We start from the raw sequence: 23248 nt of genomic DNA on the forward strand, positions 1-23248 counted from the left end.
TTGCTGTCTGGGCACCCTCTGGTCAGCCTGGGGTGCTCAACCCGCTCTTGGGGTGCTTGCCCTGCCCTCCCTGGGGTGCTCACCCAGCTCCCGGGGTGCTCGCCCACCCTCCCCAGGGTGCTCGCCCAGCTCCTGGCAGGCCTGTGACCAGTGCACCAGTGCAGGTTGGGTGTCTCTGGGTGCAGGGCTGCCTTTGGTGTCGGGGGGGGGAAGGCAGATGGAGCACCGGCCCCACGCTCCCATGGCATCCCAGGGTGGGGGGCTCCAGGCTGAGCCCCCCCCCAGGAGGAGGCAGGGTCCATGATGCTGCCCTGGGGGTTTGTGGGGTGCAGGCAGCTTCTCGGCGCCTGCTCCAGGGCCCAGAGCTCACCTATGTTTGGGAAGAGTGCATGGGCTAGGGATGCTGCCTCCTCCTCCTCTGCTCCAGTAAGGCTTGGGAGGATGTGGGATGCGGGGTGACCAGGGCTGTGGGACTGGGGGGGTCCAGGACCAGGAGATATGGGGTGCAGGGCTGGAGAATGTGGGGAGTGCAGGAGCAGGGCTGAGGGATGTGGGGTGCAAGACCAGGACATGGGGGTGTGGGAAGGGGTGCAGGACTGGGGGGGCTGCAGGCTGGGGATGTGGGGTGCAGGACCAAGGCCATGGGGTGTAGACTGGGGTGCAGGAGCAGAGGTTGCGGGGTGCAGGACCGGGGGCTGGGGGATACAGCGGCCGGATCGGTGCTGGGGGATACGGGATGGGACCGGGGGTGGGGGGTACAGGACGGGACAAGCACGACCGGGACTTAGCGGGGTGCAGGACGGGGTCCGGGGGTGCAGGACCGGGTCAGGGGACTGCGGACCGGAGGCTTCGGGGGGGGCAGAAGAGGGGGCTGCGGACCGGGTCCCCGGCAGCAGCGCGGCCCCGCCGCCCCCCCCCCCCCCCGGCGCTGGCCCCGCTCCCAGCCCTGCGCCCGGGGCTGCAGGGGCCGAGCTCCGCGCTTGAACCCGCCCCCGCCAGATCTCATTTCCCTAAAAAAAAAAAAAAAAAAAAGGGAGAGGGAGAGAGAGAGAGAGGGGAAAAAAAAAAAAGGGAGCGAAGAAGGGAAGGAAAGAAGGGAAAAAAAAAAAAAAAAAGCCGCCCGCCTCCCCCTGCCCGCCCGCTGCCCGCGGAGCCATGGCCGGGCTACGGACCTGCGGGCTGCTCCTCTGCCTGCTCCTGGCCCGGGCCATGCACTTCCCCGACTACTCCTACGTGCTGGAGGAGGAAGAGGAGGAGGACGCGGAGCCCCTGGACTACAAGGACCCCTGCAAAGCCGGTAGGACCGGGGCGGGGGGGGCGGCCGGGCCGGCAGACAAAGGGGAGCCCGGCGGGATGGGGGGGGTTGTTGGTGTGAGTGTGTGTGAGGGGGAGTGTGTACCCCCCACGGCTCCCAACTTCGGGGAAACTTGGCTTCACACTCTCCCCCCCCCCCGGCTCCGTGCTGGCCCCGGGGCTGGGGGCTCCCCGCTGCCGGGGGGGACGACGGGGGGCGGGCAGCGGCCGGCCCCGGTTGGGGATGCATCTGGTTGTACTTAGGTGGGGGGGGGGGGCTGGAACGGCGCCCCGCTTTCTCTCCCCAGCCTTGGCCGCACCGGCAGCTGTCAAAGGCGGTGGGCAGCCCCCACCCCAGCCCACCCCCGCACCCAGCCCACCCCAAAGCCGGACCCACGCTCCGTGTCCCTTGGCTTTCTCCTTCTCTCCCAAACCGCAACCGGAGAAAGCTCCTCGTCGTCGTCGTCGTCGTCCCCCCCCGGGGTCCGGTCGGGCTGTAGCGTCCCGGGACGCCCGGGCCAGGCTTAGCCCGGGAGGTGTTTGTCATCGTCGTGTCCCCCCCCCCGGGCCGGGGTCCCTCCGTGCTGGGTCAGGGGATTGCTGCTGAGCTGTTCTTTAGATTTTGGAAGGGCTGGGAGCAGGCTGGGTGCCACGGGGGGGACAGTCCTTGTCTCCCAGAGCGAGATAAAGGGGATGGGAGGATTTTTTTTTCGGGGGGGGGGGAAACTGAGGCACGGGAGGGACAGGCAGGGCTGAACACAGAGGCAAGGGCTTGGGTCTGGCGGGTCCTGGCTGGAGGATCACGTTTCTCTTTAATGGCATTGTCTGCACTGGAAGGCGTCTGTTGATATAACTCTGTCTACATGAGGGCTTTTTCTGGCCAAAAATCCTTCCCTTCCTGCCCTCCCGGGCTGAAACAGCTAGGCTTGCAAAACTGTCCGGGCAGAGCCGGCTGGAGCCTCCGCTCCGCTCCCACTTCATCCAGCTGCACGGGAGAGAGAAGGCTTTGCCCGCTGATGAGCCAAACTAATTAGGAGTGGTTTTGCTAGTGGGTGAGGGCCCCCTCCTCACCCCGCTCCCGCACACCCCGAGACCCCCATCGCCTCTCGGGGCCGGCGAGGTGGCTATTCCCCCCCCCCTCCGCCTTCCCGGCGTGCCTTTACGAGATCCTTATGTGACTAATTTAATTACTGCAGCTCTTCCCTGGGGGCCCGGGGGGGGGGTTCAGGCCCTGCCACGCACCACACGAGCCGGGTATTTACCCCCAGTTGATGTCCACAGGACTGGGACGGGGAGGTCCACCAGTGGGGTCTGCTCAGCAGCCACAAACACCCCCTCCCCAGCATCCCCCTGACCCATGTGGGGGCTTGTTTTTGTTTTGGGGTGGCGAGTCCCCCCCCAAGGCTTCAGGCAGCGCTGGAAAAAGCTGAGCACCGAGGCCTTGCCGCTGCCGCGGGTCCCGGCGAGGCTACGAGGAAGGGAAGTGCCGGGAGAGGAATTTGGGTTCCTCGGCACAACTCATGCCAGAGGTATCCTGAGGCCGCCCGTCCTGGCAGGACGGCTGCCCGCGGCTCACCGGCTGCCCCGGTGATGCCACCCGTCTGCACCGGTGCCAGCAGGCCAGCCCTGCCACAGCAGGGGAAGAGAGCTGCCCGTGCTGCCGCTTCTTTGCCAGGGATGCCAAAATGGGACCGCTGGGAGATCCGGCCCTTGGACCAGCCCCCGGGCAGCCAGGGAGGGAGGAATTAGCCGTGGCCCCGGTTTCCCTTCACCCGGTCAGCAGGATATCCAGGTCTCAGTGCCCAGCGGTGAAGAGAGCAGCCGCTGGGTTGGATCCTGGTCGAGTCTCCGGCCGGGAAAGGCAACCGGCATCGCTCCCACCACACCCCACCACGCCGGGGGAGAAGCTCGGCCGCGGCTCCCTGTGTTTGCAGAGCCTGTCCGAGCACTGACCAAACGTGTCCAGCCCGAGGGTTTGTTCTTGGCTCATCCTGGGGGGGTTGCTGAGCAATTCGGCCACGGGAACAGGGACCCCTCGGGTGCCCCCAGCACCTGGGGAGGGATGCAGCCTGCCTCACTCCCCGCGTGCGGCTCCACGGTCACGTTTGGAGGTGCCAGGCTAAACTGGGGGTGGGGCTGGTGTGCTTCTGCTACCCACGGCCGTGCTGTCACCCTGCTCCCCCCACTCGTGGGGAGGGGGATATGGGGGGTGCGCAGCTCTGCAGGGCTCACGCAGCCCCCCAAGGTAGCTGCTCAGGGGGAATCTGCTCTCCCATGCTGTCCACGGGGGGCTCAGCATCTCCTGCCCGCAGGGTGATGGCAGAGCGATGGGCACGGGGAGCATCACGTGCGTGAATGGGGCTGGGGGCCTGAGCCCCCCTCCCCGGGTGTACGAGCTTCCCAGCCGTGCCTGGAGCGCTCTGGCTCCGGCCGCCTGGGTTTCACCTAGATTACACTTTCCAGGCGTAGTCAGCGAAGGCTACTGGTTGCAGTCACACTTGTCAAGCTGCCCAAAAATATTTTCCAGCCGTTATATGTCGCTTATTCATGCAGGGTAAAAATCCACCCGCGGAGCCGGGGCCGGCAGGAGGCCTGCGGTTCAGGGCTCAGGATGGCACAGAGACCTTGGAAATCTCAGGCCGATCCCGGGATCTGCTTTATCTTTGTGTAATCACCCGTTCGGCGCGGTGGCGTGCTCCGGCGGGGGCCGGGTGTGCGATGGCGAGGCTGGGGGGCTCGCTCGCCCACCCGCCCTCCCTGCCCTCCCTTCCCGGCTCCTGGGAAACACTCCGGCTGCTGATTCACGCCGGCGGGTCGTGGCGAGGGGGGAGATGGCGTTTCCTGAGGCTTTATCCGCCGCCGTGCCGGGGCTGGGAAACACATGGCCGGTGGGATGGGGCGGCCTTGGGGAACCACGGCCGGACCCGGGGAGAACAAAGCAGCCGGGAGGGATACGGGCAAAGGAGGGAGGATGGCTCATGGGTGGTTTTCCCCAAATTTTTCATCTTGACTGTGCCGCAGAGGGTGTTTTCTGGGTGAGAACGTGCCCTCCTGGTTGCCCACGGCTTTGCCGAGGCTTCACGGGGGTCTCCGGCGTCGCGGCGGGGAGAGAAAACAGCATCCTGCTGCCATCCCGCCGAGCTGTGGAGAGCGAGTGTCCCGCTTATAACCTGGCCAAGGGCTGCAGGAGGGCTGTCGGTCACCGCTGTCCCGTCTACCCCGGGAGGGGCTTTGTATGGCAAACCCCCCTCTGTACACATGCAAAAGGCAATGAGAAAATCCCCCCCTTCTCTCAAGCTGCAGGAGGGTTTAAGCAGCCCGGCCAGGGAGCTGCAAGCAAACTTTGGAAGGAGTTAATCGGTGCGTGGGGAGGGCTGGTGGGGACAGGGTTGAGCAATAAAAGCACGAGGGGGGGTATATGTTTGCAGCCAGAGCCCTGGGGCAGATGCACAGAGGTCTGGGAGCCCTTGGGAGCCGGTGCCCCTTGGCAGGGCTGGTGCCGAGCGGCAGGGACAGGCACAGTGCCGCTACCAGGGGCCAATCCTGCCGGGGCGGCTGCCCCGAGCCATGAGAGCCCGGGTTACCCCCACATGTGCTGAGCCGGGTGTCGGGGCGCGTTCCCATCCCCGATGGGCTCCGGTCCCCGCTCTCACCCTGCCACCGCTGGGCTCCCCTCCTCGCAGGGGAATGCAACAACAACCCCCCCCCCCCAATCCCCTTGGCAGAGCAATTTGCAAATATTTTCCTTTCCAGCAGCTCTCCCTTTCACAAGTGACCGATGCCGCTGGCCCAGGCTGTGTTTTCCTCGGTGACCTGGCTTTGCAGAGGGGAGGCAGGGAGAGCCCGTTCCCCACACACAGCTCTGCAGCACTCTCCCCCGCTTCTTCCCAGGGGCTCGGACATGCCTTAGGTTTGGCATCCTCCACGCTGAGCCCCAGAGGAGGCTTTCTCCTCCGTTTGCTGTCACGGAAGAGAAACAGAAGGAAAATCCTCCCCCGGAGTGATCAAACCATCCCTCCTGCTCCTGACCTGCCCCCAGACATTCATTAGCTGGAAGATGTTTGCTGCTGCGGGGCCGTGTTTATTAGAGGCCAGGCTTCACGGTGCTTATTCCATCCTATGCTGCAGCATCGTCCGGCATGGAGTAGGCAAAGGGCTCGGAGCCTGCACCCCGATACCCAGGGCTGGGGAGGTGAATTGGCCATGGATGCCCCGGGAAGCGGTGGCGGAGACGGTGCTGCCTCCGGGCGAGATGTGCCTTGAACCGCAGAGGGATGCACAGAGGAGACAGGAGGGGAATTGGGGAGAGGGATCATCCCTCCACCTTGGACACTGTACTTTAGCATCTCTGCCTTCCCCGGCTGCCTGGATGCTGCTTTCTGCCTGCACCCTGGGGAAAGGAGAGCAGGGCTGCTGGCAGGAGGGTGCCCAGTGCTGGTACAGCCGCCAGTCTCACAAAGGGACCTGCTGGGACAAGGATGTGCCGGCAAGAAAACAGCAGGCAGGGGGTCCCAGCTGCCTGCGGGGACAGTGACCGATAGCAGAGCGGCTGTGTGCCAGGACTGGCTCTTCGGGGGGTTGCCCCTTGGTGCTGACCGGCTCTGTCCCCCCGTGCCTCAGTTTCCCCACTGCTTGCGGAGGGGCCGTGATCTGGCCTGGCTCCCAGCCTGGCCGCCGAGGCTTGAATTCCTGCTTTGTGCCTGCTGCGCTCGTCGGAAGGTGCTCTGGGAAAGCAAATATTCCTCGCCCCGGCATTTACAGGCTGGCTGCTCCCTCTCTCCGGCTGCCGGCGAGGGGCACCGGGAGAGGGGCTGCGCTGCTGCCGGGGGAGAGGAGAGGGCCTGGCTCACCTCTGCTGCGTGCCGCGGTCCTGTCCCCACTGTCCTCGGGGTCTCTGCGGGGCCACCACAGAGGTGGCAGGGGGAGAGCTGGCACCCGGCAGGGACCTCGGCAGGAGGCAGCAGCAATGGGGGGCTTCTCCCCCCAACCCCGACAGCCCCTGGGATGCTCCGCATCCCTCTGCCTTTACACCTACGCCTCCGTCCCAGGGGTCTCCGGGCAGGGCAGACCCCCAAAGAATGGGGGGACCCCCCCAGGCCCAGCCAAGCGGGGTGCCCGCTCCTCTGGCCGTGGCCCCGGCGTGTTTTGCCGGGAGCGGAGCTCGCAGCGGGCGCAGCTGGGCTGGCGTGCGGGGGCGAGGGGGCGGCGCGAGGAGCATTCCTCACATATTTAACGGCTCTGCCGAGCCAGTGGGATGCTGCCCCGGTGACTCCACGGCTTTACGACCCGGCAGCTCGGCCGAGGCCGGGATGCACCTATTAAACCGCTTTCCTCTATCCCACCCCAGCGATGCCTCCGTCCTTGGCTGGGGCAGAGCGGCTCACTCCCTGCCTCCTCTCACGCTCCGAACCCTTCCCTCTGCTCCACGCTTCGCACCAGGAGCGATGCTCGTGGCTCGGCATCGCACGAGGACTCGCAGCGGCTGGGCCGGAGCTGCTAAACCAGCAAGAGAAGGCTGGGCTGAGCTTTTGCTCCCGGGCAGGAGATGCTGCCCATCCTGCCGGAGCCACGGGAGCCCGTCCTGCCCTGTGCTGCTTCGAGGGCTGGTGAAAGCCCTGCAGGGATGAGGGTCTTTCCCGTTCGGCACCACGGATGGAGGCTCGTTTGCCCCAGACTGACCTGGAACATGATCCCGTCCTGTTTATCTGCCGCCCTCCCCTGCCAAGGCTTCCCCGCTGCTCTGTTTGCTTTTGCCTGCTCACCAGAACACCGTGTTCGCGCCCCGGCCTCTTCCCGCGGGTTATTTTTTAATTTTTTTTCCTGCGACACAGTCCCCAGCCTTGGTGGAGTCTGAGGTCAGGCTCATCCCAACATCCTGGTGATGCCGGAGAGGTCAGGCCCACGGGTACCCCTCTCCACCGCTTGCCTTGCCTGGGATTATAAAGGATGCTGAGCAGCTCCTCCATCCCTGGTGTGCCACGGCAGGGAGGACAGAGGGACCGCGCAGGGACAGCCACCGAGCTGTGCACGGGCAGGACATGCCTGTAGCATCGGGATGGGGTGCTGCAGGGGTTGGCCCCAGCTCCGAATGAAAAACCTTGTTTGTCTAAAGCTTCAGCCCCGGGGGTTACGTCACCGTTCCAAGAACCCGAAAGAAAATACATAGCACAAAAAGTCAAACAACAGAGGAGGGCTGAGTTATCTCCTGGCTTCGGGGTGAGGAAGAGCTTGGTGGGAGCCTCGCCAGCAGGTCCCAAACAGCTGGTTGTTTTCTGGGTGGCGGGAGGGATGCGCATAGCCAGAGCCCAGATGCTCCCCCTCGTCCCTTCCCCACTCCCGTCCCCATTCCTCTCTGGCCGATGAGGACGAGGATGGGGCCACCGTGACCCCGTGGCCGGTGCCTGCCCTTGAAGCTGGTGCCCCGCTGGCACCGCATCCCGTCTGATGGCATCATATCTGCCCTGCTGGCACCGCATCCCGCCTGCTGGCACCTCTGTGGCTCGGACCTTGCCCCCGGTGCCTCCACGGCCAGCACCGGGCTGAGCAGAGGGCACAGCCCACGGACTGGGAACGGCTCGGGGGCACTGGGTCCCTTACAGGGATGGCTGGGGGGCTGTGCCCCGTGTCCTGGGTTTTCTCAGGCACCGGAGTGGCATCGTGCCCCAGCAGGGTGAGGGTGCAGGTTGCTGAGCATGGGTGCTGAGAGGTGTGACGCCTCGGTGGGTGCTGTCTGCTCCCCAGTGAGCACGAAGCCAAGCTGGCATCTCCCTGCTGCACCCCAACCGGGCTCCCCCATGAGTTTCCCCCTCCTCTGACCTGTGCTCTGCCGAACCTCGCCAGCTCCTCGCTGCCCGCGGCAGTGGGCTGGGACCTCTCCTGCCCCTGGCACCTTCACCCCATGAGCCCCCTGCTTGCAGGGGGTCCCCTTTGCTTGCAGGGGGTCCCTTCTTCTTGCAGGGGGTCCCCTTCGCTTGCACGGGGTCCCTTCCACCGTGGAGGGAGGATGCTCGCTTGGTGAGCTGCTAAGGCATGAATCGGGAAGGGACAAGTGGCAGCAGCGTGGCAGCATCTCCGACGAAGCCCCTCGGAGAGGTTAACAGCATCTGGGGGATTTTGGTGAGCAGAGACCCCCCCCCCCCACCCCCAAACCAGCCCACGTGTCTCCGGGGCCAGGATGCACAGGGAGCAAATGGGAGGAGAATGCGACCAGAGCCCAAATCAACGTGGAAGTTTCTCAATCCAACGCTTTGGGCTTGTCCCCAAAGTGTCCTTACAGGGATCGCTGCCGGGACACCCCCTCGTCTCCGCCCCACGGCTCCGATGTCCCCTCCGGGAGTAGCGAGCCGCCTTCCCCCCGCCCCGGGCTGGGGATTTTTGGGGGATTCTAGCTGCCTCGCAACCGCCTGGGAAACCAGCCCCACGTCCCCACGCTCGCCTGCCCGGTTCTCTCACGTATCCCAAATCCCTCACATATGGTTTCTATATCACTTGGCTCTGCCGGCGCTTGCTCGGCTGTAAGCGAGCTTACTTTCCCTTGTCTTTCCACGCAGCTCTTGGCACGGGATGCTCGTCCTTCTCCCAGGCCCTGGTCCTCCCCCGCGCTGCCCGTTCGGACACGTCTCTCCCAGCCCCGGGGAGGGTGCGGGGAGGCCGGGGCCGGCTCCTGCCTCTGCTCTGCCCTCAAATTGCAGCCTGGCCGTGCCAGCGGCAGGTTGGTGCCAGGGGAGGTGCCGGCCCCGGCTTGTTTGCTCTTCCCTTGGCTCTGCCAGCAGGTCTGCTCTCCGCCCTGGGGCTTCCTCCGCTGGGATGGGCCCACCGGCTGGATGGTGCCGGGGACAGCCCCAAAACATGGCTCTTTCACCCCAAAATGCTCCGTGCCACCGCCGGAGCGGGGTTTGGGCTGGGTGCCACGCAAAGCCACAGGGTCCGGTTGAGCGAGGGTGCCCGGGCTGTTCCTCTCACCCCGTGCCGGTTGTTTTGGACCCGTCAGGCTTATCCTAAATGTCCCGCCTTGCTTTCGTAATTAGTGGCTCTTTTGGGATCCACTCGTTAATTGCTCGGAGCGCGCGAACTTGGCGCCGCTCCCCATCAGCCCCTAAGCTGCTCCAGCCACCCCACTGCCCACCGCTGCCGTTCCCCTGCCCTTCCCCAGGGGCCGGCGAGGGCAGGGGATGCCCAGGACCACCCATTCAACCCCAGATGCCCACAAACCCGGCGAGAAACCCAGCTCCACCCCACGCCGGCCACATCCAGAGCCTCTGTGCCGGCGCTGGCGCAGCGGCACGGCATGACCTCAGCCAGCCCTCGTGCTCAGGCCGCCGTGTTTCCGCAAAAGCCGGGTCCCCGGGGCTCGGCGCCGGCCAAATGCCGAAGCCGGGAGCCGCGTCCTGCAGCGTTGACTCATGGCGAAGCCGTGGCGCGCGGGAGGGCAGGAGGAAGAGGAGGAGGAAGAGGAGGAGGAAGGGCCGTGCAGGGTTGTGTCCTCCAGCCCTGTAATGTCGAAGCATCTCTGCACCACGGGAGCCGTGGCAGAGCGGTGCCGGAGGGGCTCCTGGCCCTGGCAGATGGACGGACAGACGGACGCTCCTCGGCCAGCTCCGTTCCTGCGGGTGCTGGGCGCAGCGGGAGCTTCCCGGGCCATATGGCTTTGCTTCGTGGTGGCAGATGACTCAGAGGTCACTGGAGCATCTCAGGGCTGCCGGAGCTCGAATTGGGCTGGGGGGCAGGAGCCGGGCAGGAAGGGGGTCCCAAGCCCAGCGTTGGGTTTTGCACGGTGAAGAAAAAAAAAAAAAAAGGCAGTTTTGCAACACAAATAATAACAGAAACCCTAAAAAGTGATGGACCGGGCTTTATGCGAACCAGATGTCAGCACGGGGCTGGCTCTGGCTGCTGGGAGAGCCGACACGGTGGCGGGTTGGGGAGCGGGGGGAGCCCGGCCAGCACCACGCTCGCTTTCCTTCCCGGCCCCCAGTTGAAGGAAAGGGGGACGAGGAGGAGGAGGAAGGGCTTGCCTTCCTCTTCAGGGTCATGCTGGGTGCAGAGGGGCTGGGTGCGGGGAGCCCGGGTGCGGGGAGCCCAGCCCCGATGGGGTTTGGGGTCTCTCAGCAGCGGCATGGGGGGGGCTCACACCTCGTCCCCCTCCCGCAGCTGCCTTCCTGGGAGACATTGCTCTGGACGAGGAAGACCTGCAGCTCTTCCAGGTGGACCGGGTGGTGGACCTGGCACGCCACACCATCACACGCCTGCCCACCAACTCCTCAGGTACCACCGCGGTCCCAGCCCTCCCGGCCGCCTCCATCCCCGGGGGGCTGCCCGCATTGACCCCCCCGCCCTGCTCCCCACAGGCAGCAACTCCACCAACGCCAGCCCACGGCCGGGCCACCAACCGCGCAGCCGGGGCCGGCAACGGGCACGGAGCCGCCGTGCCGCCACGTCCCGGCCGGAGAGAGTGTGGCCGGACGGGGTCATCCCCTACGTGATTAGCGGCAACTTCAGCGGTGAGTGCAGGTGAGCCGGGGGCGGATGCTCCGTCCCCGGCGTGCCTCAGTTTCCCCATGCCGGGCTGACGGCCCCCGCCGCCCCCTCCCGCAGGCAGCCAGCGAGCCATCTTCCGGCAGGCGATGCGGCACTGGGAGAAGCACACTTGCGTCACCTTCTTGGAGCGCAACGATGAGGACAGCTACATCGTCTTCACCTACCGCCCTTGCGGGTACGTGGACTAAGGGGGGGGTCCCGGGCATGCACCGGGACCACCCTGCCCCTTGGCTCTTGCGCTGCAAGGAGGGAGCATGGTGGCTGTTAGGATGCTCAGCTGACGTGCGTTGGTACCAAAAGGCCCATGTCAGTGTGCGCGTGGTGCTAAATGGTTGGCCCAGACCCGCTCGGTTTCGTGGAGGGCTGGGGTGCAAAGGGGACCTGTCCGTGGGGTCTGCTCCCTGAGGGTGGTTGAGGCACAGGAGGTCTTGGAGCCACCGACCGGGCCGGGGGCTGAGGTCGGTGGCGCAGCACCAGCCCGGGCTTGCAGCAGGGCTGACGCCAAAGGAAACAGGGGTTTGGAAGAGCTCAGCATCTTCACGCGTCAGGGCACAGCCCCAGCCAAGCAGATGGTGGTTAGGAGGAGGCTTTCCCCTGGAACGGGCTGTGAACGGCGGCGGGGGGTGCCGGTCCGCGCCCCCGCATGGGCGCAAACCCTGAGCCTGGGGCTGGCGTGCAGAGTTGGACCAGCCGAGCTGGCAGGCGTGAGCAAGAGTCCATCACCAGTGCAGGATGGGCACCCATGGGAGCAGCACCCTGGGATGCCGGGGCTGCCCGCAGCCGTACCGTGCTGTGCTGTGCCGTGCCGTGCCGTGCTGTGCCGTGCCAGGCAGCCCAGGGGCAGGAGCAGAGGTCTCCCAGTTTCCAGGCGGAGCTGAGGTTGGAGGCATGGCTCAAGCTCCCTGCGTGGGCAGGACGGCTGAAGCTTCCAGCCAGCCGAGGCAGCAGGGATGCTTCCCAGATGCTCCACACCGAGCGGGACCAGGAGGGTTGATGCTTCCAGCCTGACTCATGTCTTTACCCAGGGAAGCACTGGGATGCCCACACCGCAGGGGCATCCCCTGGGAGAGCCGGGGCTGACCCGGTGCCACCCACCTCCCCGCCCAGGTGCTGTTCCTATGTGGGCCGCCGAGGAGGGGGACCCCAGGCCATCTCCATCGGCAAAAACTGTGACAAATTTGGCATCGTGGTGCACGAGCTGGGCCACGTCATCGGGTTTTGGCACGAGCACACGCGCCCCGACCGGGATGACCATGTCTCCATCATCCGGGAGAACATCCAGCCAGGTAGGGACCAGGGACCAGCCTCCCTCCTCCTCTTCCTCTTCCTCCCTGCTGTGGGGTGCTGCCAAAGCCAGGGTTCCCCCTGACGGCATCCCCATCCCGCCTGCCTCCGCAGGGCAGGAGTACAACTTCTTGAAGATGGAGCCGGAGGAGGTGGAGTCGCTGGGTGAGACATACGATTTCGACAGCATCATGCACTACGCCAGGAACACCTTCTCCAGGTATGCGGCCGGGGTGGCTCGCCCACGGGTCTCCGTCCTTCCCACAGCACCTGAGACAGTGGCGTGGGGTCCCCAGCCCTGGGGGAGGAGATGGTGGCACATTAGCAGCTTTGCATGAGGTTAATGCACTTTGTGCAAGGCTCCCATCTCCAGCAGAGCCGTGCCATGGCATGCCGGGCAGGATGAAGCCCTATGGCATCCCATTTCAGGGCAGGGATGGTGCTTGTCCCCGCGGTCACCTCCAGCGGGGACGCGTCCCCGCTGACTCACCGGCCCGCAGGCTTTAATTAGCCAGGCTGTTTTTAGCATCCTTCCCCCAGCAGCGGGGAGCAGCCGCAGACCAGGCGCTTTCCAGCCGCCGCTCAGCCTCTGCCTGCTCTCGCCCCAGGGGCATCTTCCTCGACACCATCCTGCCCAAGTATGACGTGAACGGGGTCCGGCCCGCCATCGGCCAGCGGACGCGTCTGAGCAAAGGGGACATCGCCCAGGCCCGCAAGCTCTACCGCTGCCCGGGTGAGTGCCACCGGGACGGCTGAGCCCTGGGCCGGGGCGGTGTGTCACTGCCGGGGGGCCAGAGCAGCCGCCGGGCTGATCGGATTGGGGTGAGCGCGCACAGGGCCGTATCTGCCGGGGAACGGCTCTGCTTTCACCCCGAGACTTGACAAAGGAAGCATTGCCCTGGCTGCATCCCCTGTTTCCAGTGGCAAAACGTTCTCTGGGGTCCTCCTCACCATCGGACCCCCTGCGAGGACCACGCAAGTTGCCTTCCTCCATCCATGGGACTTTTCTGGGGTGTTTGTGAGCAGAAGCTAAATGCGAGACCTCGGTGAGCCACGGGGCTCTGCTGGTGTGAGCAAGGGCATCCTCAGCTGCCCTCTCCTCCCAGTCCTCTGAGAAAAGAGCATCCCCCAGAGAGCATCCTCCAAGAGCATCCTTGAAGAGCAGAGCGTCCCCTGAGAGCATCTTCTGACAGGAGAGCATCCTCTGAGAGCAAAGCATCCTCGGAGACCATCCTCCAAGAGCATCCTCCAACTCACCCCGACAGCAAGAGGGTTTTGGATGAGGCACAGCTGGGCGTTATGCAGGGCTGTTACCGGCGGGGTGGGACAGCACGGTCCCACCGCAGACCACGGTCCTCCCCGGGGCCGGTGCAGAGCAAGGGATGCTCGGCACGACCGGCGCACGTGTCGGCACCTTGAACGGCACTGAGGACCGTGGCCCGTGAGCGGTGGCATTGCCCCGGGCACTGGGGAGGCTGGCACGAGTCCCCCGGCTGCAGGCACGTGCTCTGGGACTTTACCAGCAACATCTGCAAGGAGTTTGGCTCCCGCACGCTCCCGCTTAATTCCAGCAACTAATTAGCAGCCTGGAAGAGGGACGCTTTTGTGAGGGGCCCCAGCAGCCAGCCGTGCCACGTTCGGGGGCTGCAGGGAAACGGGGCTGCGAGTGCGAGCAGGAAAAGTGATTAGTTTGGAGGGGGGAACAAAAAAAAAGCCCCAAAAAAGCAGCCCCCCCCCAAAATCCCCTCTGCAGCCCAGCTTTCCCTTCCCTTTGTTTCCACTACGAAGCAAGGAGGGAAAAAAGGCAGCGAGCCCAGGTTTCAAGCTGCCTTTTTTTCACGTTTCACCTTTCATCTCGCAGCCCCCCCGCCCCGAGCGGGAGGTGGGGGGCGGCCGCCTTGGCCCCACGACAGCCGGAGCGAAGCGCCGTGTGCCGTGGCCGCGGCATCATGTGGCTTCCAGATGGCAGTTCTGGGCCAGATCCAGCCGCGGCTGCATAAACCTGCCCAAAGCCCGGGCGGCGAGCCGGGCCCCCGCGGCGTGGCAGGGCACGGGGGGGGGGCCATGGGATGGCTCCTGCATCCGGGGCTCGGTGGCTGGGGAAGGGGGGGCACGGTGCTTGCGAGGGGGTGCCGGGAAGCTGGGACCATCACCAGCCTCTCCGGTGAGGTTTGGGGGTTTTTGGGGTTGCTGCAGTAAGGCGGTGGGGGGGGTTTTTTGCAGAGCTGTCCTCGGGGCTGGGAATTTGGGTGCAGGGGGGCTGGGGGCAGGAGCTGGTCTGAACCCAATGCCGCCCATCTCAATGCTGGGGGCTTCGGGGGGGGTCTGAGCCCTGCTTTTCCCCCTTTGCAGCTTGTGGGGAGACGCTCCAGGACAGCCAGGGCAACTTCTCCTCCCCCGAGTTCCCCAACGGATACTCTGCCCACATGCACTGCGTCTGGAGGATCTCCGTCACCCCCGGAGAGAAGGTACCGGCCGCCGGCACAGCACCGAAGGCACCCCACCTCCTCCCAGCCCTCCTCTCCCTCCTTGCCCCACCTTCTACCCTTTTTTCGGGGTGCCCCTAACCCCAGCATCCCCCACTGCCCGGTGCCTCGCTACGGTTCGGGATGCTGCCGGGCATCACCACCGAGCGGGTCCCGGTGCCATCTGGACCACTGGCACCCGGCACGGCCGAGCACGGCAGACGGAGACCCCCGTGGGGTGCTGGGGGGGGCTCACCCCACTCTCTTCCCCCCCTGTCCCCAACCTTAGATCATCCTGAACTTCACCACCCTGGACCTCTACCGAAGCCGGCTGTGCTGGTACGACTACGTGGAGGTGAGAGACGGGTTCTGGAGAAAGGCCACGCTGCGAGGTAACCAACCGGGAGCTCTTAGCCTGGCCGGCTGGCACTGCCTGCCCCGCTGCCTGCCTTGCTGCCCTCACCTCCTGCCCCATGGGGATGCTCCGGGTGCAGGCAGCGGGGTGAGGGACTCCCCTCTGCCTGTATCCCTGCCCGACTGTGACCTGCCAAAGCCCTGGGGCGGGGGGAAGCTGGCCCCGGAGGGTTTTTTGGGGGTGAACGGGGCTCACCAGTTTGCTGGCCCATACCAGTGAAACCAGTACGGCTGACCCAGCTGGCCGGCACATCTCTCCCCAGGGAGATGCCGGTATCTCGGTCCTATCCCCGTGAATTGGATGTTCCCCAAATCCCAGTTGACCCCGCGCTCTGAAATAACCAGTTTCTGTGAAACAGCCAGAAAAGCCGGAGGGGAGCGGGGGGAGAAGCAGCGCTTTCCCTTTAGGATGCTGGCAAGGGGTGTGGGGCCGGGGGGGAAGGGACCGGGATGTGGTGGCGAGGAAGAGGAGGGTGCCCGGCGAGCGGCAGCCCAGCACGCCTTCATCCCCAGGCAGGTTCTGCGGGAACAAGCTGCCCGAGCCCATCATCTCCACCGACAGCCGCCTCTGGGTTGAGTTTCGGAGCAGCAGCAACTGGGTGGGCAAAGGTTTCTTCGCCGTCTACGAAGGTAGGGGAGGGCAGGGAGGGGGCATGGGGCTGGCGGTGGGGCAAGGTGTGGGGGGAGCTCAGGCAGCTTCTCCTCCCTTCCAGCCATCTGCGGGGGGGACGTGAAGAAGGACAACGGGCACATCCAGTCCCCCAACTACCCCGATGACTACCGACCCAGCAAGGTGTGCATCTGGAAGATCACCGTCTCCGAGGGCTTCCACGTGGGCTTGACCTTCCAGTCCTTTGAGGTGGGTGAGCATCCCCCCGTGCTGTGCCGGTCCCCCCCTTCCCTGGGGTAGGAAGGGGAAATCTCCCCAGTGGCATCTCCCCGACCCAATGCACCCCACGGGACAGGCTTGGGGCTGCAGTGGGGCTGTTGCTGCCCTGCCTGGCTACCCGCATCCCTCTGCGCTGCCTCTGTGCCTCAGTTTCCCCATGCAGCAGACCAGCTCCCTTGGCTGGTGGGTGCGTGGGTCTGGAAGCGTGGGCATAAGGAAAGTGACAGGCAGGGTTTGGGGATGCTGAGGCCAAGACGGTCCCCCGTTAACACCCCCCGCCAGATCGAGCGGCACGATAGCTGTGCCTACGACTACCTGGAGATCCGGGATGGCAGCAGCGAGTCGAGCAGCCTCATCGGGCGCTACTGCGGCTACGACAAACCAGACGACATCAAGAGCACCTCCAACAAGCTCTGGATGAAATTTGTCTCCGACGGCTCCATCAACAAGGCGGGCTTTGCCGTCAACTTCTTCAAAGGTAGGAGATGTGCCGGGGGAGTGGGATGGGGGGCCGGGGGGGCCCTGCCTGCCCGCTCAACCCCACTGCCCCTACCCAGAGGTGGACGAGTGCTCGCGTCCCAATAACGGCGGCTGCGAGCAGCGCTGCGTCAACACCCTGGGCAGCTACAAGTGTGCCTGCGACCCCGGCTACGAGCTGGCCTCCGACAAGCGCCGCTGCGAGGGTGAGTGATCCCCCCCCCCAGCCTCGCCGTCCCCCCACCCGCTCCGTGCAGCATCCCTAATCCCAGGGAGCCCGGGGACGTGACGGGCGCTGGGTGCCTCCCGCCCTGCAGCCGCCTGCGGAGGTTTCCTCACCAAGCTCAACGGCTCCATCACCAGCCCGGGGTGGCCGAAGGAGTACCCCCCCAACAAGAACTGCATCTGGCAGCTGGTGGCCCCCACCCAGTACCGCATCTCCCTGCAATTCGACTTCTTCGAGACCGAGGGCAATGACGTGAGTCAGCCGGGGAGCAGCCCCTCTCCATCGTGTGCGTCTCCCCGATACTGCCGGTGGCTGGCAGGGTGGCACAGCCGTGCCACCAGCCCCCTGTCGTCCCCCCCCTTCCCCTTCCTTGCACCCCGCAGGTCTGCAAATACGACTTCGTGGAGGTGCGCAGCGGGCTGACCGCCGACTCCAAGCTGCACGGCAAGTTCTGCGGCGCCGAGAAGCCGGACGTCATCACCTCCCAGTACAACAACATGAGGATCGAGTTCAAGTCCGACAACACCGTCTCCAAAAAGGGCTTCAAAGCCCATTTCTTCTCAGGTAGAGCTGCCCGGCCCTGGCAACGGGCATCCCCTGCCCTCCTTCGCCGAGCCTACCCTCCCCGCACCCCCAAACCGCTGCTAATGCCTGTCCTTGCCTGCGCCGGGGGTGCAGCCCCCGGTCCCAGCCCGGCGGCAGGGTGATCCTTGGGTCTCTGCCTCGTGGGGTCTGAACCCCCTCCGGCAGCATATTTTGCTGCCTCTTGAGGCTTCTCCCCTCTTCTGGGGGGCAATTGGGTCCTACTTCAGATCCTGGGGTGCTCCCGGGAGGTCCCCAAGTGGCCAGCGGGCGCTGGGCTCCAGCTGCATCCGCAGAGGCAGAGGGAAATGTTTTGGGGACAGGGATGTGCTTAGCCCTGGAGGGGCCAGCGCTGGCCGGGGGGAGCAGCTCTCCCCCCACCCACCCCCCAGCCCCGCCGCGGGCCGGGCACTGCACCCCTCGGGCGATGCTACCGCGGGGAGGGCAGCGATGCTCCGCTCTGCTGCCTGCCGTGCTGTTCCACCCCGCTACGCTGCACGGCCACGGGCTTGCTCTGCTTCCCGGGCAGGGTGTTCCGCATCCCAGCTAACGCCGTAGCGGGAATATCAGTATCCGGCCACCACCATGTCTTAGGTCTCCGGAGTGGTCCCTCCTCCCAAAAACCATTACCTGCTTATCCCTGTCTGTTCTGTGGTCCTCTCTCCTCTCCTGGGCCACCCGGCTGGGAGATGGTGTCACCTTCGGCTGGGTCTTGGGGAGGTAGAGATGGGGACACGGAGCGAAACGCACCACCGGCCACCGCCAAGCATCACCCAGGGCTGGTCCCCGGGCTGGGGGCTGCCACGGGACCCTCGTGCAAGAAAGGGTCTCCCTCGGCACGGTGCGGTGCCCTGGACATCAGCCCGGCCGCGAGCGACCGACCGACGGCACCTCCTGGACAGGCTGGGCTGGGCTGGACCGGACCACTGATGCCTTGCACCTCCCGCTGCTTTTTGGCCCCATCGAGGCTGTTTCTGAGGGGCAGCGTGGCCGGTCGGCTGCAGAGAGCGGTGGGAGCCGGCATCCCCAGGAGCTCTCAGGGTTCCCCGAGGCAGCCCGGCAGCTGGCCGGAGCGGCAGAGACCCGCGGGCCAGGGGTAGAGTATCTTTGCTTTATTTTTTTAATTAAAACCAAGGCAAGTAAGGTGCCCAGCGGGGCCCAGCCATCGGGAGCCGGCACCCTCCAGCAAAGCGAGACCTCGGGAAAGCCCGGCGGCCAAGCGGCAGCGGGACCACGGGGCAGCCGGGTGAGTGTCCCCTCGCCGCGCTTCGGGTTCCTTCCCTCTCCCCTTTGCCCTCCTCCTCTTCCTCCCACCGGGATGTGCGGCGGTCCCATGGGGGCTACCCCTATCCCGGACCACCAAACCCTCTCCTCCACCTCTCACCGCTCAGGTCTCGGGCTTTCCCGGCAGCAGAACCACGCTGGAGGACTCGGCCACACCAGGGTCCCTCCTCCAGTCCCCCCCCCAGGGTCGCTCCCGGCCAGCCTTGGGCAAAGCATCTCCCGTGCGGCTCCTTTTTAGCCGCGGAGGGTCTCTGCGCTCCTTCCCCACCGCTCTGGATGCAGCCAGCCACTGAGCTCTGCCCCTCGGTGCCATGGGCAGCCTGGCCGCCCAGGCACCCATTTTCCCCCGGCGAAGATGTGGCCCCTTCCTCTTCTTCCTCCTCTTCCTCCTCCTCCTCCTCCTCGCGGGCTGGGGCGACGGGAGGCAGCAGCCGGCTCCGTCGGCTGGCGCGTAAGGATGCGTTCGCCCGGGAATCCGCCACGGTGTCGGCACCCAGGTACGTCCCCCTGGCTCTCTGCCGAGCCCCGGTGCACGGGGGGTCCGTAGCGGGGTGATAGGTGCAGGCGGGGGCTGCGGGGCGGTGAGCAGCCCGGAGCCATCGGATGCACGCCGGGATAACGGTGAGCGCACGGCAATGCCGGGTTGCGGCGAGCAAGCTGGTTAGAATAAAGGATTGCTAAAGACACCGACCCGGTGGGCTTCTTTCCTCTGCCAACTCTCTCCGCTCTTGTCTCGCCCGCCCAGGCTCCCTCCGTCCTGCCGGCGGGGCGATGCCACGCACGCTCCCCCGGTGCTGGAGCTGCTCTGAGCCCACCCGGCCCATCTGAAGCCCCTTCCCATCCCCAAACAAGCTTTTCCGCCTCGCTTCCTCTCTCAGACCTAGGAGACGTCAGGTTACAGCCTCCGGTTGAGAGGCGGCCGCGGGGCTTGGGGCTGCCCCGAGGGGTTGGGGGGGGCTGGGACAGGACCCCCCCACTCCCTACCCTCGCTGCTGCCGCTGGCTCCAGGAGGGATGCTCTTCTCCAGCATCCCTATGAGCTCGGAGAGGGATGCTGGGGTAGCTGGTGCCCGCTTGCTGCTGGCTTCCCCCCACCGCTGCCCACTCCCCAAACCATCGCCCCATGGGGAGGGGGAGCAAGGAGGGGTGATAAGCCATGGAGCATCCCGGCCCGGCCCCAAAGCGGGGGGCTCTGGGGGGGGTTGGCGAGCCCCGAGACACCGGCGATAGGGACATGGGGCAGGTGGTGGGCGCTGGGAGGTAAGTATGGCCAGCCCGGGGGGACGCCATGCTCCGGGCGAGCCCGAACCCCTCCGCTGCCATTCCCATGCCTCCCCTAGCCCAGACACCCCCAGGAACCCACCCGAAGCCCATCCTCATCCTCCCAGAGCCAGCCACGCCACCTCCTCCTCTTCCTCCTCTTCTTCCTCCCCGCAGAGCCGCTCGCCGCCGAGCCCCGGCTGCACGAGGGGCTTGCGGGGGTCCCCTCCGCTGCCTGCTTCCCCGGCTGCCGCTCTGCATGCCCCGCCGTCCCCGCCGCCCCCCGCCACCCCCCGCTCCCCCATCGCTCCCCCCTTTTTTTTTTTTTTCCCTCTCTCTTTGCAGAGAAGAAGCAGCAGCTGCAGCCCCCGAAATCTCGCCCGCCCGGCCTGAAGTTTCGCCTGCAGAAGCGGCCGAGGGGCCCCTCCTGAGCCACGCCGTCCTCTCCATCTTTCTCAGGAACGCCGCGGCCCCGGCCGCCGCGCGGGAGCACGCCGGGGCCGAGCCGAGCCGAGCTGTGCCACTGGCCCCGGCAGCCCCTTGCTTGACAGAACTGGTTGTTGGCCTTATTTTTAATTTTTTTAAAATTTTTTTTTTTTTTTTTTTTTTGGTTTTAAGCACCCTCCTGCCCCATCCCCGTTGTTTTTGTCATTGACCAGCTGATCTTGTTTTTTTTTTTTTTCCCGATTTTTACCGTGTCTGTGACATTTCCCTATCGATGAGTAAAGAGGGACTCCCGCGTCCTGGTCTTTCTTGTGCATCTTTGGTTGTCACTGTGTGTTTTTCTGCCTTCCCCGTCCGTACCGTAAGCAGGTAATGGTTGTGCCCATGGGTGAACCCAGGGAGAGGAGGACCCATCCCGTCCACTCGCGGGGGCTGCCCCGGCTCGGGCAAGGGACGGCGGATCTGCTTGCTGCTGGCCGTAGGCGCTTGCTTGGCTGGTTGCTCCCCGGAGGGCAGCGGTGTGGGGCTGGGGACCGGCACGCACCGGGCAGGGCTGTGCCGTGCCGGGATGCCGTACCGGGATGCCGGCCGCCGGGCTTTCCCATCCCGCTCAGCCATGGTTCCTCTGCTCTCTCGGCAGACAAGGACGAGTGTTCCAAGAACAACGGGGGCTGCCAGCACGAGTGCCTCAACTCCTTCGGCAGCTACGAGTGCCAGTGCCGCAGCGGCTTCGTGTTGCACGACAACAAGCACGACTGCAAGGAAGGTGGGTCTGCGCCCCACACCCCCCCCCCTTATCCCCAGCAGGACCCCCCCACCCATGCACCCATGACCCCCTCCTTGTCCCCGCAGCCGGCTGCGACCATAAGGTGACATCCATCTCGGGGACCATCACCAGCCCCAACTGGCCCGATAAATACCCCAGCAAGAAGGAGTGCACCTGGGCCATCACCACCACGCCGGGGCACCGCGTCAAGCTGGTAGGGACGGGGCGGGGACTGGGAGGGCGAGCAGTACCGGGGGGGGGTCCCCTCCACCGAGCCCTACTGAATGCCGGCGGCTCGGCCGTCGCCTCCGCAGACCTTCTCGGAGCTGGACGTGGAGGCGCAGCAGGAATGTGCCTACGACCACCTGGAGATCTACGACGGCAAGGATGCCAAAGCCCCCACGCTCGGCCGCTTCTGCGGAGCCAAAGAGCCCGAGCCCCTCCTCTCCTCGGGCAACAAGATGTTCCTCAAGTTCGTCTCCGATAACTCCGTCCAGAAGAAGGGCTTCGAGGCCACCCACACCACAGGTACCACCGCGGGGCTGGGGGAACCTGGTTATGGGGTGGGGGGAGAGTGTGGACCCTCCTAAACTCCCCCCGCTGTCGGCTTCTCCCCCAGTGTGCGGGGGCCAGGTCCGTGCCGAGGTGAAGACCAAGGACTTGTATTCGCACGCGCAATTTGGGGATAACAACTACCCGGGGGGCTCGGACTGCGAGTGGGTGATCATGGCCGAGGAGGGCTACGGCGTGGAGCTCATCTTCCAGACCTTTGAGATCGAGGAGGAAGCCGACTGCGGCTACGACTACATGGAGCTCTTCGATGGCTACGACGGGACGGCCCCGCGCCTCGGCCGCTTCTGCGGGTCCGGGGTGAGCTGGGGATGGGGCGAGCGACGGGGTGGGTCGGGGCAGGGAGAGATGTGAGGCTGCAGGGGCGATGGGTGAAGCTGAGCCAAGCCGGAGCGGTGCAGAGAAATTCCCTGGGGGATTTGGGGTTGTACAAGGGGGTGCGATGATTTTGCACCCTCCCTGTTGCAAATTTCGCCCCCCCCCCCCCCCGCCATGCTCGCACATCCCGGGGATGCTCGTGGTCCTGAGCACCCCTCTCCCTCACCCCGGCAGCCCCCCGAGGAGGTCTACTCAGCCGGAGATTCGGTGATGATCCGCTTCCACTCGGACGACACCATCAACAAGAAGGGTTTCCACCTTCGCTACACCAGCACCAAGTTCCAGGACACGCTGCACACGAGAAAATGAGGGCTGGGGGTCCCGGCCCCCCCCACCCCGCGGGCAGGGGAGGAGGAGGAGGAGGAGGAGGAGGGCAGGGATGAAGGAAGCGGGGAACGCAGCCCCGCACAGACTGCACGGAGGAGCACACAGCCAACCTCAGCACTCAAGACACGCTCGCACGGGGCCCCGGGGCTCGGGCGCCCACGGGCACAAAGGGCAGAGGAGGAGGGGGGGGTCCTCTCTGCCAACAGCCGCCCCCCTGGCGCTCGGGGGGGGCTGAGCGGGACCCGCTCCCCCTCCTCGCCCCGGCCGAGCCGGCCGCAGCTCTCTGAATGTACAAACCAGTAACCGGGAAGAGCCCAACACACAGAAGGTGCTGTCTCTGTCTTGTACCGATGAAATAAATACCCTTGTACTTGGAGGGGGGCAGCCCCAGCCTCTTTGCTTCCACCCCAGCCTCCCCCGAAGAAAACGGGGCTGGACCCGGGGAGGGGAGAGCACCCCAACACCCTGCGGCAGCCCCCCCACCGCCTCCATCCTCAGGGCTCCCCGAGCTGCAGCTGAAGGAGCAGAGCAATCAGCTAATTGCAAAACGCTTCTGCCCTGATGAGGGAGCAGGTGGCAGGGCTCAGCGGCAGGTCGCTCGCTGGTGCTGGGTGCTGGGGTCTGTCGCTGCAGGGAGCCGCCTGCTCCCCCCCCCAACAAAGATTCTGTTTCGGGTAGCTCCGCAGGTAGGTGCTCACCCCACGCCTTTTCTTTTGCACCATTATCTCAGCCAGAAGAACATCCCAGCCGAGCCGGTGAAATCGCCCCGCATCAAGTCACCTTCCCCGGCACGGGGTGGATGGGTGCCACGTGCTCCAGCCACCGCGTGCCGCAGCCGCGTTCCCCACGCCGTGCCGTCCGCCTGCGCCCGCTAGCAAACCGGTGCCAGATGGTTGGTGGGCTGCGGCACAAGGCCCCCCGCGCCCGCCTCGCGTTCCCGCGTGCCGCGGCACCTTCGCGTCCCCCCCCGCCTCCTTCGTCTCGTGTTTTGATGCTGGCGACCCCGATCGGGGATGCTCCTCGCCCCGTTTGCAGCGGGACGCTGGGGGAGTTGCG

General features: G+C 65.7%; 1 protein-coding gene and 1 long non-coding RNA gene across 2 annotated transcripts; both read left to right on the forward strand.

The window, feature by feature from the left end:
- The first annotated feature begins 1085 nt into the window (after positions 1 to 1085).
- BMP1 (bone morphogenetic protein 1) lies at positions 1086 to 22568 on the forward strand. The gene is made up of 20 exons (XM_069801001.1): positions 1086 to 1297; positions 10441 to 10554; positions 10638 to 10790; positions 10885 to 11002; positions 11935 to 12113; positions 12226 to 12331; positions 12720 to 12844; positions 14464 to 14579; positions 14866 to 14968; positions 15504 to 15620; positions 15704 to 15849; positions 16162 to 16357; positions 16437 to 16562; positions 16674 to 16834; positions 16966 to 17146; positions 20792 to 20917; positions 21004 to 21131; positions 21232 to 21445; positions 21537 to 21787; positions 22040 to 22568. The coding sequence occupies exons 1-20, from the start codon at positions 1156 to 1158 to the stop codon at positions 22172 to 22174; spliced, it is 2937 nt and encodes a 978-aa protein (XP_069657102.1). The 5' UTR covers positions 1086 to 1155; the 3' UTR covers positions 22175 to 22568.
- On the forward strand, positions 17153 to 20046 carry LOC138688702 (uncharacterized). The gene is made up of 3 exons (XR_011327586.1): positions 17153 to 18410; positions 18556 to 18945; positions 19194 to 20046. It is a non-coding gene; the product is annotated as an uncharacterized lncRNA (long non-coding RNA).
- Positions 22569 to 23248: the final 680 nt, after the last annotated feature.

This window comes from Haliaeetus albicilla, chromosome 13 (assembly GCF_947461875.1).
Source record: "Haliaeetus albicilla chromosome 13, bHalAlb1.1, whole genome shotgun sequence".
In the NCBI taxonomy this organism is placed as follows: domain Eukaryota; kingdom Metazoa; phylum Chordata; class Aves; order Accipitriformes; family Accipitridae; genus Haliaeetus; species Haliaeetus albicilla.

What these genes read in the sequence shown, in the direction of transcription:
- BMP1 (XM_069801001.1), top strand. Translation starts at nt 1,156, where the DNA reads ATGGCCGGGCTACGGACCTGCGGGCTGCTCCTCTGCCTGCTCCTGGCC. An exon ending in CGACAAGCGCCGCTGCGAGG is followed by an intron (nt 16,563 to 16,673) that starts GTGAGTGATCCC and finishes CCCGCCCTGCAG; the next exon opens with CCGCCTGCGGAGGTTTCCTC. An exon ending in CGGGGCACCGCGTCAAGCTG is followed by an intron (nt 21,132 to 21,231) that starts GTAGGGACGGGG and finishes TCGCCTCCGCAG; the next exon opens with ACCTTCTCGGAGCTGGACGT.